This window comes from Macaca mulatta, chromosome 1, assembly GCF_049350105.2.
Source record: "Macaca mulatta isolate MMU2019108-1 chromosome 1, T2T-MMU8v2.0, whole genome shotgun sequence".
Taxonomy (NCBI): Eukaryota; Metazoa; Chordata; class Mammalia; order Primates; family Cercopithecidae; genus Macaca; species Macaca mulatta.
Window position 1 is genome coordinate 31,314,076 of NC_133406.1, and position 16,226 is coordinate 31,330,301.

General features: G+C 41.6%; 1 protein-coding gene across 1 annotated transcript in view; it reads left to right on the forward strand.

Annotated features, from left to right (window-relative positions):
* The window catches only part of DARS2 (aspartyl-tRNA synthetase 2, mitochondrial), a 41,665-nt gene that overhangs the window by 9,721 nt on the left and 15,718 nt on the right, over positions 1-16,226 (forward strand). The window contains exons 8-11 of the mRNA XM_015123799.3: positions 2,377-2,483; positions 3,629-3,698; positions 5,163-5,342; positions 6,664-6,771. Coding sequence (XP_014979285.3) covers positions 2,377-2,483; positions 3,629-3,698; positions 5,163-5,342; positions 6,664-6,771 — 465 coding nt within the window. The remainder of the gene's footprint in view (positions 1-2,376; positions 2,484-3,628; positions 3,699-5,162; positions 5,343-6,663; positions 6,772-16,226) is intronic.

Here is a 16,226-nt window from a genome sequence, read left to right on the forward strand (position 1 = left end):
GCCGGGTGCAGTGGCTCACGCCTGTAATCCCAGCACTTTGGGAGGCCGAGGTGGGAGGATCACGAGGTCAGATCGAGACCACCCTGGCTAACACGGTGAAACCCTGTCTCTACTTAAAAATACAAAAAATTAGCTGGGTGTGGTGGCGGGCGCCTGTAGTCCCAGCTACTCGGGAGGCTGAGGCAGGAGAATGGCGTGAACCCAGGAGGTGGAGCTTGCAGTGAGCCGAGACTGCGCCTCTGCACTCCAGTCTGGGTGACAGAGCGAGACTCCGTCCCTCCTCCCCCCCCCAAAAAAAAAAAAAAAGCATTCTGTCACTTGAATCCACCTACTAGATTCAAGCGATTCTCCTGCCTCAGCCTCCCAAGGAGCTGGGACTACAGGTGTGTGCCACCATGCCCTGTTAATTTTTGTATTTTTTTTTTTTTTTTTTTAAGACAGAGTCTCGCTCTGTTGCCCAGGCTGGAGTGCAGTGGCGCGATCTCAGCTCACCGCAAGCTGTGCCTCCCAGGTCATGCCATTCTCTTGCCTCAGCCTCCTGCATAGCTGGGACTACAGGCGCCCACCACCATGCCCGGCTAATTTTTTGTATTTTTTAGTAGAGATGGGGTTTCACCATGTTAGCCAGGATGGTTTCGATCTCCTGACCTCATGATCCATCCGCCTCGGCCTCCCAAAATGCTGAGATTACAGGCATGAGCCATCGTGCCTGGCCAATTTTTGTATTTTTTTAGTAGAGACGGGGTTTCGCCATGTTGGCCAGGCTGGTCTCAAAATCCTGACCTCAGGTGATCCACCTGCCTCGGCCTCCCAAAGTGCTGGGATTACAGGTGTGTGCCACCACACCCAGCCAATGAATTGGTTCTTTAAGAACAAATCTCTTGGCCAGACGCAGTGGCTCATACATGTAGTCTTAGTACTTTGGGGGGCTGAAGCAAGGAGGATGACTTGATTCTAGGAGTCCAAGACCAGCTTGGGCAACAAGACCCTTTCTCTTTAAAGAAAAAAAAAAAATGGAAGAGGAAAAAAAATTAAAGAATAAGTCTCTCATATATTAAAAATTGACATTTTTCGGCCAGGCGCAGTGGCTCACACCTATAATCTCAGCACTCTGGGAGGCCGAGGCGGGCAGATCCTGACGTCAGGAGTTAGAGACCAGCCTGGCCAACCATGGCCAACATGGTGAAACCTCGTCTCTACTAAAAGTACAAAAATTAGGCCGGGCACTGTGGCTCATGCCTGTAATCCCAGTACTTTGGGAGGCCGAAGTGGGTGGATCACCTGAGATCAGGAGTTCAAGACCCGCCTGACCAACATGGTGAAACCCCGTCTCTACTGAAAGTACAAAAAAAAATTTAGCCAGGCATGGTGGCAGGCACCTGTAGTCCCAAATACTTAGGAGGCCGAGATAGGAGAATCGCTTGAACCCAGGAAGTGGAGGTTGCAATGAGCCAAGATCATGCCATTGCACTCCAGCCTGGGAGACAGAGTGAGACAACAATTCAAAAAAAAAAAAAAGCCAGGTGCAGTGGCAGGAACCTGTAATCCCAGCTACTCGAGAGGCCGAGGCAGGAGAATCACTTGAATCCAGAAGGCGGAGTTTGCAGTAAGCCCAGATTGTACCACTGCACTCCAACCTAGGTGACAGACCAAGACTCTCTCTCAAAAAGAAATTCTTTTTAATAAATAAAAATGGACATTTCTGGCCAGGGGCAGTGGCTCACACCTGTAATCCCAGCACTTTGGGAGGCCAAGGTGGGCAGATCATGAGTTCAGGAGTTCAAGACCAGTCTGGCCAACATGGCAAAACCCTGTCTCTACTAAAAATACAAAAATTAGCGGGGTGTGGTGGTGGCAGATGCCTGTAATCACAGCTACTTGGGAGGCTGAGGCAGGAGAATCACTTCAACCCGGGAGGCGGAGGTCGCAGCGAGCCAAGATTGTGCCATTGCACTCCAGCCTGGGCGACAAGAGCAAGACTGTCTCAAAAAAAAATGACATTTCTAAACATTAATATTTACTCGATTTATACAGTCTATGAAATTATAAAACTACAGTTTAATTTGGAAATGCAATTAGGAATTACTTGGATAGGAAATGATACACAAAATTCATTCATCTAGTAACAGAATTGGAAATTCAATTCCACAGGTATAAACTTAACACCTACAATATATAATGGTGTTTAAAGCCTATTATGTGCAAGTCTTTTTAGGGACTCAAAGATAAGTGGGAAATTATCTCTGTCATTGTAGGAACTTTGTTCTTTAGTCATTCAATGATAAACTGAAGTAACAGCTTCTACTAGTCAGTTATACCTTGGGTTTGTTTTTGTTTTTTAATAATCTGTCTTCTCTCTCTCTCTCTCTTTGAAAGGGTGCCAAAGAGTTTTTAGTACCATCCAGGGAACCTGGAAAGTTTTATTCTCTCCCTCAGAGTCCTCAACAGTTTAAGCAACTTTTGATGGTTGGCGGTTTAGACAGGTGAGCTTTTTTTTATGGTAGCAGTTGTCAGAGAAGGAAAAGAGAAAAACAAAGGGAAAAAAGGAAACACAAAATCCTCTCTGTTCTCAAGAGAAGGATAGAAAATTTTTGAGAGTTTGGATAATACTTATAAAATACCCTCATAATTCGTAATAATCCTTTATTAAAGGTTTATTGGGTGGCTACCACATACAAAGCTCTGTGCTAGTAGATGTGAGAGGGGATTTAAACAACAACAACAACAAAAAATAGGTTCTGCTCTCAAGGCGTTAAGGCTAGTAAGCCAGAATAGGATAATGAATAAAACCAACTGTGATATAAACCAAATATAAATGTATTGAGATTTGCAAATTAGGTATTAAGAGCTTTAAAATTATATTGTTTGAGGAAATTTAGAAAACTTTGTGAGCTAGACCTTTGAGGACAGAGCTACATTTCAGCAGTTGAAGATGAGAGTTGGAATGGCATAGCACAGAAAGTCTCATGTGTATCCATGGTACAGTAAGTATTTCACTTTGGTCAAAGCAAAAGAGTATATATGAAGAAGCATGGACTAAAAAAAATGTTTTAATAAAAAGAACTGGCATGGACTGATTTGCATGCCAGTCTAATGTACGAACATCCAGAGATGCCAGTGTTTATTTTGAAAACAATATATAGAACAACTTCTCATAGGTCAGCTGTATATCTAATTCTATTAAAGTGTCATAAAAATAAAAGTATTTCTTACTTTTTTTTTTTTTTTTTTGAGACAGAGTCTTGCTCTGTCACCCAAGCTGGAGCGCAATGGCGCGATCTTGGCTCACTGCAACCTCTGCCTCCCAGGTTGAAGTGATTCTCCTGCCTTCGCCTCCCGAGTATCTAAGATTACAGGTGCACACCACCGCGCCCGGCTAATTTTTGTATTTTTAGTAGAAACAGCGTTTCACCATGTTGGCCAGGCTGGTTGTGAATGCCTGACATTGCAGTCTGCCCGCCTCGGCCCCCCAAAGTGCTGGGATTACAGGCATGAGCCACCATGGCCGGCCCTTCTTACATTTTTTAAGTATCATTGTTTTATAACTTGCATTGCCTTAAACTTTTGGGAAAAAGTGTATATGTCTTCCTAGAATCATGACTCAATTAATGCTATTTCTTAATTGTAGATATTTTCAGGTTGCCCGATGTTATCGAGATGAAGGTTCAAGACCAGACAGACAGCCTGAATTTACTCAGGTACAAAGTTATATTCACTTGTTTCTTAAAATTCAGGCTTACTATTTTGAAAATAGTTTTTTTTGTTGTTTTGTTTGTTTGTTTGTTTTGAGACAGAGTCTTGCTCTGTCACCTAGGCTGGAGTGCAGTTGCGTAATCTCAGCCCACTGCAAGCTCTGCCTCCTGGGTTCACACCATCCTCCTGCCTCAGCCTCCTGAGTAGCTGGGATTACAGGCGCACACCGCCATGCCTGGCTAATTTTTTATATTTTTAGTAGAGACGGGGTTTCACCATATTCACCAGGATGGTGTCTATCTCCTGACCTTGTGATCCACCTGCCTTGGCCTCCCAAAGTGCTGGAATTACAGGCGTGAGCCACCGCGCCCAGCCTAAAATAATATTTTCAAGACCAGTGCAGTATTAATACTTTACTTCTCATTACATTTTATCCATCAGATAGTTAATTAAACTCACCTGCAGTTGAGAAACTATTCAGTTTTTTTATCCATTGCATGTGTCCTTTTTAAAATTTTTTTTCTTTCCTTGGATAGCACAGGGGCCACACTGTCATTCCAATTTTAGTATATGTGCTGCCAAAGCGAGCATATGTCCTTTTCATAAAGAATGTGGTCAGCAACTAAGGAATGCCAGAAATTCATAAAGTGTTCTAATGTTCATGATAAAGTCCTTAAGTCATGTTCTAGTGTTCATGATAAAATCCTTAAAACAAATCTCTTATATATTAAGAACGAATAATTTTATATATTGATATTTTAATCTAATATGTGGACTTACCAAAGCTATTATGATTGGCTTTCTGTATAATAGCATTTTATTTTATTTTATTTTATTTTATTTTTTTTGAGACAGAGTCTTGCTCTGTCTCCCAGGCTGGAGTGCAGTGGCACAATCTTGGCTCACTTCAGCCTCTACCTCCCGGGTTCAAGCAATTCAACTGCCTCAGCCCCCCAAGTAGCTGGGACTACAGGTGTGTGCCACCATGTCCAGCTAATTTTTTGTGTTTTTATTAGAGACAGGGTTTCACCATGTTGGCCAGGATGGTCTCGATCTCCTGACCTCGTGATCCGCCTGCCTCGGCCTCCCAAAGTGCTGGGTTTACAGGCGTGAGCCACCATACCTGGCCAATAGCATTTTAATCATGTGTTGAAGTGAAAAAATTATGAGCTTTGGAGTTGGACAGACCTGGGATCAGATGTAGCTTTGCTGCTTACTAATTGCACATACGCAAATAAGTAACTTAGTTCTCTGAGCCTTCAGCCATGCAATAGTTGTGAGAACTAAACAAGTTAATGTATGTAAGGCCATTAGCACAGTGTCTGACATAAAAGAGATGTACAATAATATTTATACTCTCCGCATGTATTATTTATGTGCAAAATTCTATAGTAACTTGAAAGCAGAAAAATACATAAACGTGTATATACTGTGGCTAAATTAGTTTCCATATGTTACTTTGGTTTCAGATTGACATAGAGATGTCTTTTGTAGACCAGACTGGGATCCAGAGTTTAATTGAGGGTTTGCTCCAATATTCCTGGCCCAATGACAAAGATCCTGTGGTTGTTCCTTTTCCCACTGTGACTTTTACTGAGGCGCTGGCCACCTATGGAACTGATAAACCCGACACTCGCTTTGGAATGAAGGTACTTATCTTCACTTTTCTAGGACTCTGTCCCCAAATAATCCTGCAGTCTTTTTAAACCACTTTGACATTGACAAGTGTTACACACTGTTAGAGGATATTTTTGTGACCTTGTTACCTTTGTTGTTACAGAGCTAGAGCAAGAGAGAATAATAGCATGTTAGCAATACAGTGCTTTCTATCTATCATGTTCCAAGATCCATTTCCAAGAGCAACATTCTTGCTATAAAGTTTTTATTACTTGCAAGTTACTGATTATATGGATATGAATGGTAACTTGAAAGAAAAAATAACTATTCTTTCCTTTTCAGTTTTTTTTAAAGCCAAGGAGTTACTAAGTTTCCTTGGTCCATAAAAATCTCAAACATATGACAATGTTTATTCAAATTATTAATATCTGTAAGTATTTAAGGCAGGGGTAGAATTTATATAGAACAGTTTCATTACCAGACCTCTACTTGTTTGCTCTTAAAGAGCAATATCCCTTGATCCTCATAATGCCGGTGACATTTCTATATCTCAGTTCTCAGTGCACGTTCTTTAGAAATTGAGTCCTGCCTGGTCTGTGAATAGTCAGTGCTCAATTCTTAGAATGAAAAAAATACAATACACAAAAAGTCATAACTACCAACTTATAGCTGCCAACTCAACTACTTCTTGTTCCTTCGTTTGTAATATGGAATAGTGGTTCTTTTTTTATTTTTTTTGAGATGGAGTCTCGCGCTGTTGCCCAGGCTGGAGTGCAGTGGTGAGATCTTGGCTCACTGCAACTTCCACATCCTGGGTTCGATTCTCCTGCCTCAGCCTCCCAAGTAGCTGGGACTACAGGTGCGTACCACCACACTGGCTAATTTTTGCATTTTTAGTAGAGATGGGGTTTTGCCATGTTGGCCAGACTGACCTCCTGACCTCAGGTGATCTGCCCACCTCAGCCTCCCAAAGTGCTGAGATTATAGCGTGAGCCTCTGCACCAAGCCTGGAATCTTAATCTGGTTCTTAAATCAGACTGCTTGGGTTAAATTCTGACTCTGCCACTTACTAGCTATGCCATCTTGGGCAAGTTCCTTATTTCTGTGTCTTGGTTTCATCTATGAAATAGGGATAATAAAGAGTGCTAACCTCATAGTTTTATGCAGATTAAATGAATGAGTATATGTAAAACACTGTCATATTGCTTAACCCATGGTAAACACTCTTTGAATGTAGTCTATAAATGTTAAATTATCAAGATCTATTCTCTTCTTTAAAATCTTGTTTGTAAAATGTTTTCAGATAAAAATTACTTCATATTTAGTTATCTCTTTTTGTTACCCATTTTCCAGATTATAGATATCAGTGATGTGTTCAGAAACACAGAGATTGGATTTCTTCAAGATGCACTTAGTAAGCCCCATGGAACTGTGAAAGCCATATGTATCCCTGAAGGAGCAGTAAGTGAAGTTCTGTGTTTCTCTAGAATGTATGCTTTGGAAGTAACTTTGCTCAATACTGTCATATTTAAACTTCAGAAAGAACAATTCTTTTTAAATAAAAATAGGTATTTTTGCTGGGCGTGGTGACTCACGCCTGTAATCCTAGCACTTTGGGAGGCCGAGGTGGGTGGATCACTTGAGGTCAGGAGTTCAAGACCAGCCTGGCCAACATGGTGAAACCCCATCTCTACTAAAAAATTAGTCAGGCGTGGTGGCAGGTGCCTGTAATCCCAGCTACTTGGGAGGCTGAGGCAGGAGAATTGCTTGAACCTGGGAGTCGGAGGTTGCAGTGAGCTGAGATCACACCATTGCACTCCAGCCTGGGCAACAAGAGCAAAACTCTGGGAAAAAAAAAATTGGTATTTTTATACAGAGTCAAAAAGCGTTTCTAAAATTATAAGTAGAGAACAATAAAATCTTATGAATGTGAGTTTACATTCCAGATCCCAGGGTGTTTTTCTCCCCCTCCCCCCTTTTAAACGGTGCTATCAGCCAGGCATAGTAGCTCATGCCTATAATGCCAACACTGTGGGAGGCCAAGGCAGGAGAATTGCTTAAGCTCAGGAGTTCAAGACCAGCCTGGGGTGTTGGGGTCCGTGCCGGGGGTGGTGGAGAATGAAAGAACACACAAAAGACAAAGACACACAAAGAACATGGCGGCCGCACTCAGAGCCTCCGCCTCACTTTATTTATACCCCATAAACCCCACGTCAGCAGAAAGAAGGCAATGCAAAACAAACTTTCTTTTCCCAGATGTAACCTTCTACTCAGTTCCTTGTTTCTATGCTCTTCCCTATCTGCCCGCCTTCTTGGCGCCTACGGGAGTTCATTAAAAGTTCAATTGGAGATACTGTCCTTGAGCCCTATCTATTCTCAGCATACTGTTTTCAAAGGCCCCTGCATTTCCCCCCTTTTTTTTTTTTTTGAGATGGAGTCTGGCTCTGTCGCCCAGGCTGGAGTGCAGTGGCCGGATCTCAGCTCACTGCAAGCTCCGCCTCCCGGGTTTACGCCATTCTCCTGCCTCAGCCTCCCGAGTAGCTGGGACTACAGGCACCCGCCACCTCGCCCGGCTAGTTTTTTTTTTTTTTTGTATTTTTTAGTAGAGACGGGGTTTCCCGTGTTCGCCAGGATGGTCTCGATCTCCTGACCTCGTGATCCGCCCATCTCGGCCTCCCAAAGTGCTGAGATTACAGGCTTGAGCCACCGCGCCCGGCCGCATTTCCCCCTTTTTGTTTTTGTTTTGCCTCAATCCTAAAAAGGTAGCCCATATTTGTTCCTGTGTTTTCTTTTGTTTTTGGAGGCGACGGAGGGAGCATCAAATCACCAAAAGAAGTAGACCCAATCCAAGTGCCCAAAGCAATATACTTCCAGAGATTGTAGAAATCCATGTTTTCATCTGGGTCCATGGGTTAAAGGCAGCAAGGCGCTGACCCAGCTTCTGCAGGGTTACGGTTCCAGACAACACATGTAATTGTTGTCGAAATGCTTCGGAAATGTTCTGAGTGAGCTCTTGGATGTCCAAACTAATATTTTTATGGCCTACTAATAATTTTCGGATTACAGTCCAATTTTGAGAGATGTTAAAAGGCACAGGCGTTATACAAAATTGAGTGGAGTTCCAATCACATTGTAATGTCATCCGAGTACTGAGTACAGTGAGCTGATCTCCAAGCCATGTCAATGCTTGCTCCATGTTGTCCAATTTTTCAGCAAGTTGAGAGTCAATGTTTTGTTGTTGAAGCCATAACCGGTGAGATTGTTCGTGCCATTGCTGCACAAATTCAGCATTTTGTATACTTTGATGTAGAGCGAGCCCTGCTATGGCCACAGTGGAGACGATGGTGACAGGGCTCATCACCGAGGCAATTATAAGTCCAAAGGCACGGTGGGTTCGCTGGAGAGAAGTCCAAATATAAGTTTCAAGAGGTGATGCCCCCCATGGTCGCGTAAGGTTAACAGGTAGCCAAATTTCCTTACGAGCCCTGAGGATATAAATATCCCCAGTAAAGTTGTGCCACCAAGAATGATTGAGGCAAGACAAAAATGTACACGTATCTGTACAATTAACAATTCCCGTATTATTATCACACGTCAAATTCCCCGCTAATAATAGGTAGGGCTTACGGACACAAGCAATAATATATCGGGAGGTATTCCGATATAACTGAATATGAAAGGAGTTATTTGGGTTAGAAAGATTAAGGGACATATTCCCCACAAAAGTGCTAATGGCATCGCCTGCAGCTAACAACTTCCAAAGATGACTCTGTACTTCAGGCCTCCTTCACGCCATACCAAGGTTTCATTACTATTAGCTGCAATACTTTTATTTACCCGGTGCCATTTCAAAGGTATATGACTAAATTTTATTTGAAAATCACCGTGCACACTCCAATCAGTTATTTGCATCCCATTATATTCTAATAAAATCCAGGGTTTAGTTCCCCGACATTGTTGCCACTCTAGCAATATTGGAGAAATATTGGACCTCAATATTAGGAGAAACCTCTGGAATAGGACAAAAAGGTAAAGAACTAGGAATAGTTTCATTACTATATACAGTATGATTATACTGAAAGCTTCTAGTTACAATAATAACAGTATTAGCAGCCACATGACTATGATTAGAGCGAACAGCCCAAGCTTCATGCGATTTTCGGAGACAATGAGGACTATTTCCCATACATATTGGAAGTCCTTCCACTCCAAATTGGTATGTGCTGATTATAATTCCTGTTTCCCGTTCTATATTGTCCTTGTCTATATAGGGGGACGGCATCCAAGTAATGTCATTGGTGAAAACCTTAATTTCCGCCTCCCCCCAGGCGACTCCCTGATACAAGGGCGGAAAGGGAATATAAGTCCAATATTCATACAAAGCCTCACTAAGAGAAATAAGTCCCCCGCCGAGGCACATCTAACAAAGGAAGAAATGCATGCTGAATCCAGTTTTCTTTTCAACAGGGTTTCAATCATCTTGTAGGAAACCACTCAGGTCCGCTCCCTGTAAGGACAAGAGCATAGCCCCGTCCCTGTTTTAGAACTTGCCCTTGAACATACTTACCTTCTTCATTAGGATACCAAACCTTTAAATTGTCAGTGGGGACTATCACCGAGGGAGGTGAGGAAAGATGGGTTACGACAGCAGAGTCTTGCCATTGTCTCCATTGATTCAAAAAAATTAAGGTAAAAAGAACCTTCAAAATCTGGTTTCTGGGGGGCTCATTTCCCCCTTTTTGTTTTAGTAGTTGAGTTTTTAAAGTTAAATTTGCACGCTCAATGATGGCTTGACCTTGACTGTTGCCCGGGATACCGGTGATATGTTGAATATTGTATTGCTGTAAGAAAACTTGTAATTTATGAGAGACATAGGCAGGGGCATTATTAGTTTTAAGTATAAGAGGAATGCCCATGATGGCGAAACAAGCTAAGAGATGTGTAATAACAGAATCGGCTTTCTCAGATGGCAACGGAGTGGCCCATTGAAAATGAGAAAAGGTATCAATGGTATGATGAACATACTTTAATCGTCCAAAAGAAGGGACATCTCATGGATTAAGCCCAGGATGGAAGGATGGAATGCTCAAAGGAGCACAGGAAAGACAAGCTCGAATAAGAGAACGAGCTTGTTTTGTTCTGCAGCATGTAGGTGGCCGATTAAAAGCGAATCAATCTGAGTATTACCATGAACTAATGGTCCAGGAAGTTGAGAATGAGAACGAAGATGAGTGATGAATAAAGGAGCTCGACGTTGGCTCAAAGTAGAAGATAATAAGGAAAAGAGTTTTTGAAGAGAAGAAGTAGCACAAAGAGGTAAAGTGGCCTGAGAAATATAAGAAGTAACATAAACGGCATATTGAGAATCACTAACAATATTACAACTAGTAGTAGGGAAATCAAGTAAGACCATGAGAATAGCAAACAGTTCTCCCTGTTGCACCGAGGGATAAGGATAAACTGTAACTCGAGATTGATGAACACTCCAATATCCAGCCTTACCATTGCTACTAGCATCGGTAAAAAAGGTAGGACCTTGAACAGGAAATACAGAAATTAGTGAGAAAGGCAACACAAAATGTTGTCTAAAAAATGAAAAGATCGGAGACTTAGGATATTTGGTAGAAAATTGTCCAACAAAGGAAGCGCAAGCAACTTGCCAAGAATCAGAAGTCGCAAGAAGATAAGTGATCCGATTATGAGTGAATTGAGAAATAATTAAGGAAGGATCTCCTCCCTAAAGTTGTCGACAACGATGTCGTCCTTTGATGATCAGCTCAGCTAAACGATCGATATAAGTAGCCAAGCGTTTAGATATTTTATTGGACAAAAAGATCCATTCTAGCAGCCGATTGGTCTGATGAATCATTCCTGTAAGAGAATGTAAAGTATGAAATAAACAAAGGGAAAGGGGAACATCGGGAAGGAGATAATGTAAATGGGCCTTTTGAAGTTGCTCTTCTACAAGCTGGAGTTCCTGTAAAGCCAAAGGAGTTAAATGGCGTGAGCTGTCCAAGTGACTGTCTCCTTCTAGAATAGAAAAAAGATGTTGTAACTGATATGTTGGTATTCCTAAAACAGGACGCATTCAATTAATGTCTCCTAGAAGCTTTTGAAAACCATTTAATGTTTTTAAATGATCACGTCGAATTTGAGTTTTTTGGGGGTCGAATATTTTGTGTTCTTAAGGTATAACCTAAATATTGAATAGGAAAATCCAGTTGAATTTTTTCTGGAGCAATATTAAGTGAGTAAAAGAAAAGCTGAGTTTGTGATGATACAAAAGCATCTTGCTGCTTTTCTCTGGTGGGTGCAGCAAGAAGAATGTCATCCATATAATGATATAAAAGAACAGAAGGATGACGCTTTCGAACAGGATCCAAGGCTCTATGGACAAATTCTTGACACAAGGTAGGGCTATTTAACATACCTTGAAGTAAAACTTTCCATTGATATCGAAAAAGTGGCTGAAAATTATTAAAAACAGGGACAGAGAAGATCCATACAATGATAAATTAACACAGTTGGAAACTGATTGTTTACAGGATTTAAAGTCCTATGTACGAATTTTTGACATATAGTAGGGCTATTAAGTATACCCTGGGGAAGAAGCTTCTGCTGATATTTCTGAATAGGTTGTCCATTATTATATTTAGGAATAATAAAGGCAAACTTTTTACAATCTTGAGGTTGTAATGGAATAGAGAAAAAACAATTTTTGAGATCTATGACCATTAATTTTTAACTTTGTGGGATAAGGGCAGGATTAGGAAGACCAGGCTGTAAACTTTCCCTAGGTTGAATGTAAACATTTATAGTTTTAAGAACAAGACAAAGACGGGAATTCCATGCAGAAGTACGTGGCTTTAGATTCCTCTCGGCCATTTGTTTTTTGACTTACTCTTTTAAAGTCCTAAGTATTTCTTTAGATAATGGCCACTGTTTCACCTAAAGAGGAGTGGTCGTTTTACACTTTAATTATAAAACTTGAGGCTGGTGAACAGTGGCTGTGAGTTTAAAGGATTGTAGCCCATTTTGAACATCATATTTTTGGCAGCTGAGGAAATATGAAGAACGTTTTAAAAAGCACCAAATTGTTATGAAAGATTTTGTCCCCAAAGATTAATATTGATAGGAATAATATTAAAAAAAAACTTGACCTTGTTGACCTTTAGGACCGACACAGGTTAAAGGTTCTACGTCTTGATAAACCATAGAAGCAGCACCCAAGCCAGTGAGTATAACTGAAACTTGTCTTTTTTCCCATTGTATAGGTCACTAATTTAAACAAATAATAGATATATTCACCCCCATATCAATTAACCCTTTAAAAACTATTCCATTAATATGCAATGAACATAAGGGCTTTTGATTAGAAACTAAAGTTTCCCAAAAAACAGTTTTTCCTGTGCTATCAAACCCTCCCTATTGAGAATACGTTCCCCTGCCTCTAGGCGTATAAATTGTGAGACTTGTACCATAATAAGAATTTTATTAGTAACATCATGTCCTTTTGGCAAAGGGCCACACACTCGAATAGCTAATTTATATACTCCTCTATTAGGAGACAAAGTATAAGGCTGAGTAATAGCTAAGTCAGCAGCGGCGCTCTGCTTAGTTGCCGCATAAAGCTGAGAAACGGGGGTAAGGTGTAGGATCCTTAAGGAGGACTTGAATTTATTCCTTGATGTTGTAGGTCATTGCTCACTGGGTATTGTAGTAGACTTATATTGTAATTGTTGGGGCCCCAAGCCTGTGGGCCCCAACTCCCGTTTCCCAGGAGAGGAGACAGTAAATTTCCACTTTTATCAGTTTTGGAACGACATTTATTTGTCCAATGTCGACCTTTACCACAACATTTGTACACCTCTGAAGGCAGCTTTCTGCCTTGAGGGATAAAAGTGTTCAATTTTTATGACATTCTTTTTTTGAAATGTCTAGGTTTACCACACTGCAAACAAACACCTTGTTTGTTATTTCCTTTTAAGGCTTTAGACAAAGCTCCAGCAAATAATTGAGCATTATAAATAGCCCCTCCAACACTAACACAAGTTTTAATATATTTATCTAAATTGGCCCCATTGGCCTTTAACGATTTTAACAATTTTTGACAGTCAGCATAAGCATTTTTAAAAGACAATGTTTGTAACAAAATTTTTTAAGCAAGGTCAGTACTCACAATTTTCAATACGGCATCCTGAAAACGGGCTACAAAATCTGGATATGGTTCATTTGTGCCCTGTAAAATCTTCACAGAGGAAAGGGAAGATTTTCCTGTTATCTCTACCTTATTTCAGGCCCTTAAAAACAAAGTCTTGATTTGAGTAAGGGCAACATCATCTAAACCAGCCTGAGCATTAAGAGTAGCATATTGGCCCGTGCCTGTGAGTTGTTCCTCAGTAGGTCCTGGGGGATCACACATAACATTTTTTCTAGCCTGTACATGCGCCTTGTCCATTTACCAGCTGTGCAATTATAACCACTGAGAACGATCAAGAAAAGCCTTCCCCAAAGTCTTCCAGTCTATAGGAATCATCAAATTTTCTGATGAAACACATCAAGAAGACCAAGGATAAAAGGAGATTGAGATCCATAGTTAGAAATGGCAGCTTTCATTTCTTTTAAAAATTTAATTTGTAAGGGATTAAATTGGACATTATTGCCACCATTTAAAAACTGAGCATTAGGAGCAAAAGAAGCACAAATAAATGGAAACAGATCCAGCTCCTTAAATTTTTTTATCTTTTCCTCTTCTCCGTCCCCCAATGGCAGGCAAGGCACTGAGAAAACTTTGCCAGACAAAGGTAAAGGTAAGGAAGCCGGGGGGTTGGAGGCACTGGAAAATCCTCTTTTAACAGGGCAGAAGGAAAAGAAACAGGGAAAGCTCGCAAAGGTGAATTAGAAGAATGTATCTGTAATATTTGTTGAAGCATTTCCATAATACACTGCATGTCAGAATTTCCCTTAGAAGAAGGAAGAACTGGCTTTTTCTCTTCTCCCCCTTTTGCTACCCCCCCATCCTCTGTTACCCTGGCACAAATGGGCTCCATTTCAGATTTATTTTTTCCCAAATCCTCAGATACCTTTCCTCCTGTGGCTACATTACCACACTCTGAATCAGTCTCAAGTAACTCAAATGTCTGAGTGATAGAGTTACACAAGGTCCACAATTTTAGAGGCATAATATCCCCTAACTGGAGAGCTCTAAGCAGAGCTTTTACTACCTGTAACCATTCTCTCCGATTCAGCTGCACTTTAGTCTGATACTGAAACCAGTAACAATGTTGTTCAACATGGGCAAACAATCACTTCAAAGTCTTTTTCTTTCACTTCTACTCCTATAGACAGCAACAGTCCTTAAAACAGGCGTAAATATTCTGAGGTCAGAGAGATGGAATTCCCATAATGAAAGCTTAAGAAGGTTCCCCTTAACAATATCCAAGCCTTACCCGCCCCTAGGGGGTTCCCCTTCTTGTTCTCCCCTACTCACCCGTGCTGACCCTGCTCGCTGCGCCACTTGTTGGGGTCCGTGCCGGGGGTGGTGGAGAATGAAAGAACACACAAAAGACAAAGACACACAAAGAACATGGCGGCCGCACTCAGAGCCTCCGCCTCACTTTATTTATACCCCATAAACCCCACGTCAGCAGAAAGAAGGCAATGCAAAACAAACTTTCTTTTCCCAGATGTAACCTTCTACTCAGTTCCTTGTTTCTATGCTCTTCCTTATCTGCCCGCCTTCTTGGCGCCTACGGGAGTTCATTAAAAGTTCAATTGGAGATACTGTCCTTGAGCCCTATCTATTCTCAGCATACTGTTTTCAAAGGCCCCTGCACTGGGGAACATAGACCTCGTCTCTACAAAAATTACCTGGCATGGTGGCTCACACCTGTAGTCCCAGCTATTCGGGAGGCTGAGGTTGAAGGATCACTTGAGGCAAACAGTTCAAGGGTGCAGTGAGCCATGATTGTGCCACTGCATTCTAACCTGGATAACAGAGCAAGACCCTGTCTCAAAAATAAGTAATAGGCTGGGCGTGGTGGCTCACGCCTGTAATCCCAGCACTTTGGGAGGCCGAGACGGGCGGATCACGAGGTCAGGAGATCGAGACCACCCTGGCTAACACGGTGAAACCCCGCTCTAGTAAAATACCAAAAATAGCTGGGGGCAGTGGCGGGCACCTGTAGTCCCAGCTATTCGGGAGGCTGAGGCAGGAGAATGGCGTGAACCCGGAGGTGGAGCTTGCAGTGAGTGGAGATCGCGCCACTGCACTCCAGCCTGGGCGACAGAGACTCCGTCTCAAAAAAAAAAATTAAAATAAGTAATAAACGATGCTATGTAGTACTCCTGTACTTCATTGTGGATACTGTGTGAGCATAAAATAATACGTAGTATTCTGTCTGCAGCCTCAGTTGTCTGTCTATCTCTTAGCCCTGTATCAGTGCCAGCATGGCCATTCCATGTTGATTCTTGATCTTCTGAGAGTTCTCATCTCAATTGCATTAATAACAGGGAAATAAAAGGAGATGGAGCTAAAAAAGCAAAAAGGAAGGGGAAGAGGGGGTAGAAGGGAGAGAGAGAATGGTTGGGCTGAGCAAGCATTGACTAAAGCAATGGTACACACCTCTTTTCTGTAGGTAGTACATCTGCTTTAAAAGTAATTTCATAAGAAGCATTCCAGTTATATTTTAAATAAGATTGTGATTTTGAAAGTCTATACTCATTTGGATACGTAAGCAGTATATTCAGAACGGAGTAAGAACTCAGTCTCATTACTTTCTTTTTTTTTTTTTTTTAGACGGAGTCTTGCTCTGTCGCCCAGGCTGGAGTGCAGCGCTGCGATCTTGGCTCACTGCAACCTCCGCCTCCCGGGTTCAAGCGATTCTCCTGCCTTAGCCTCCTGAGTAGCTGGGACT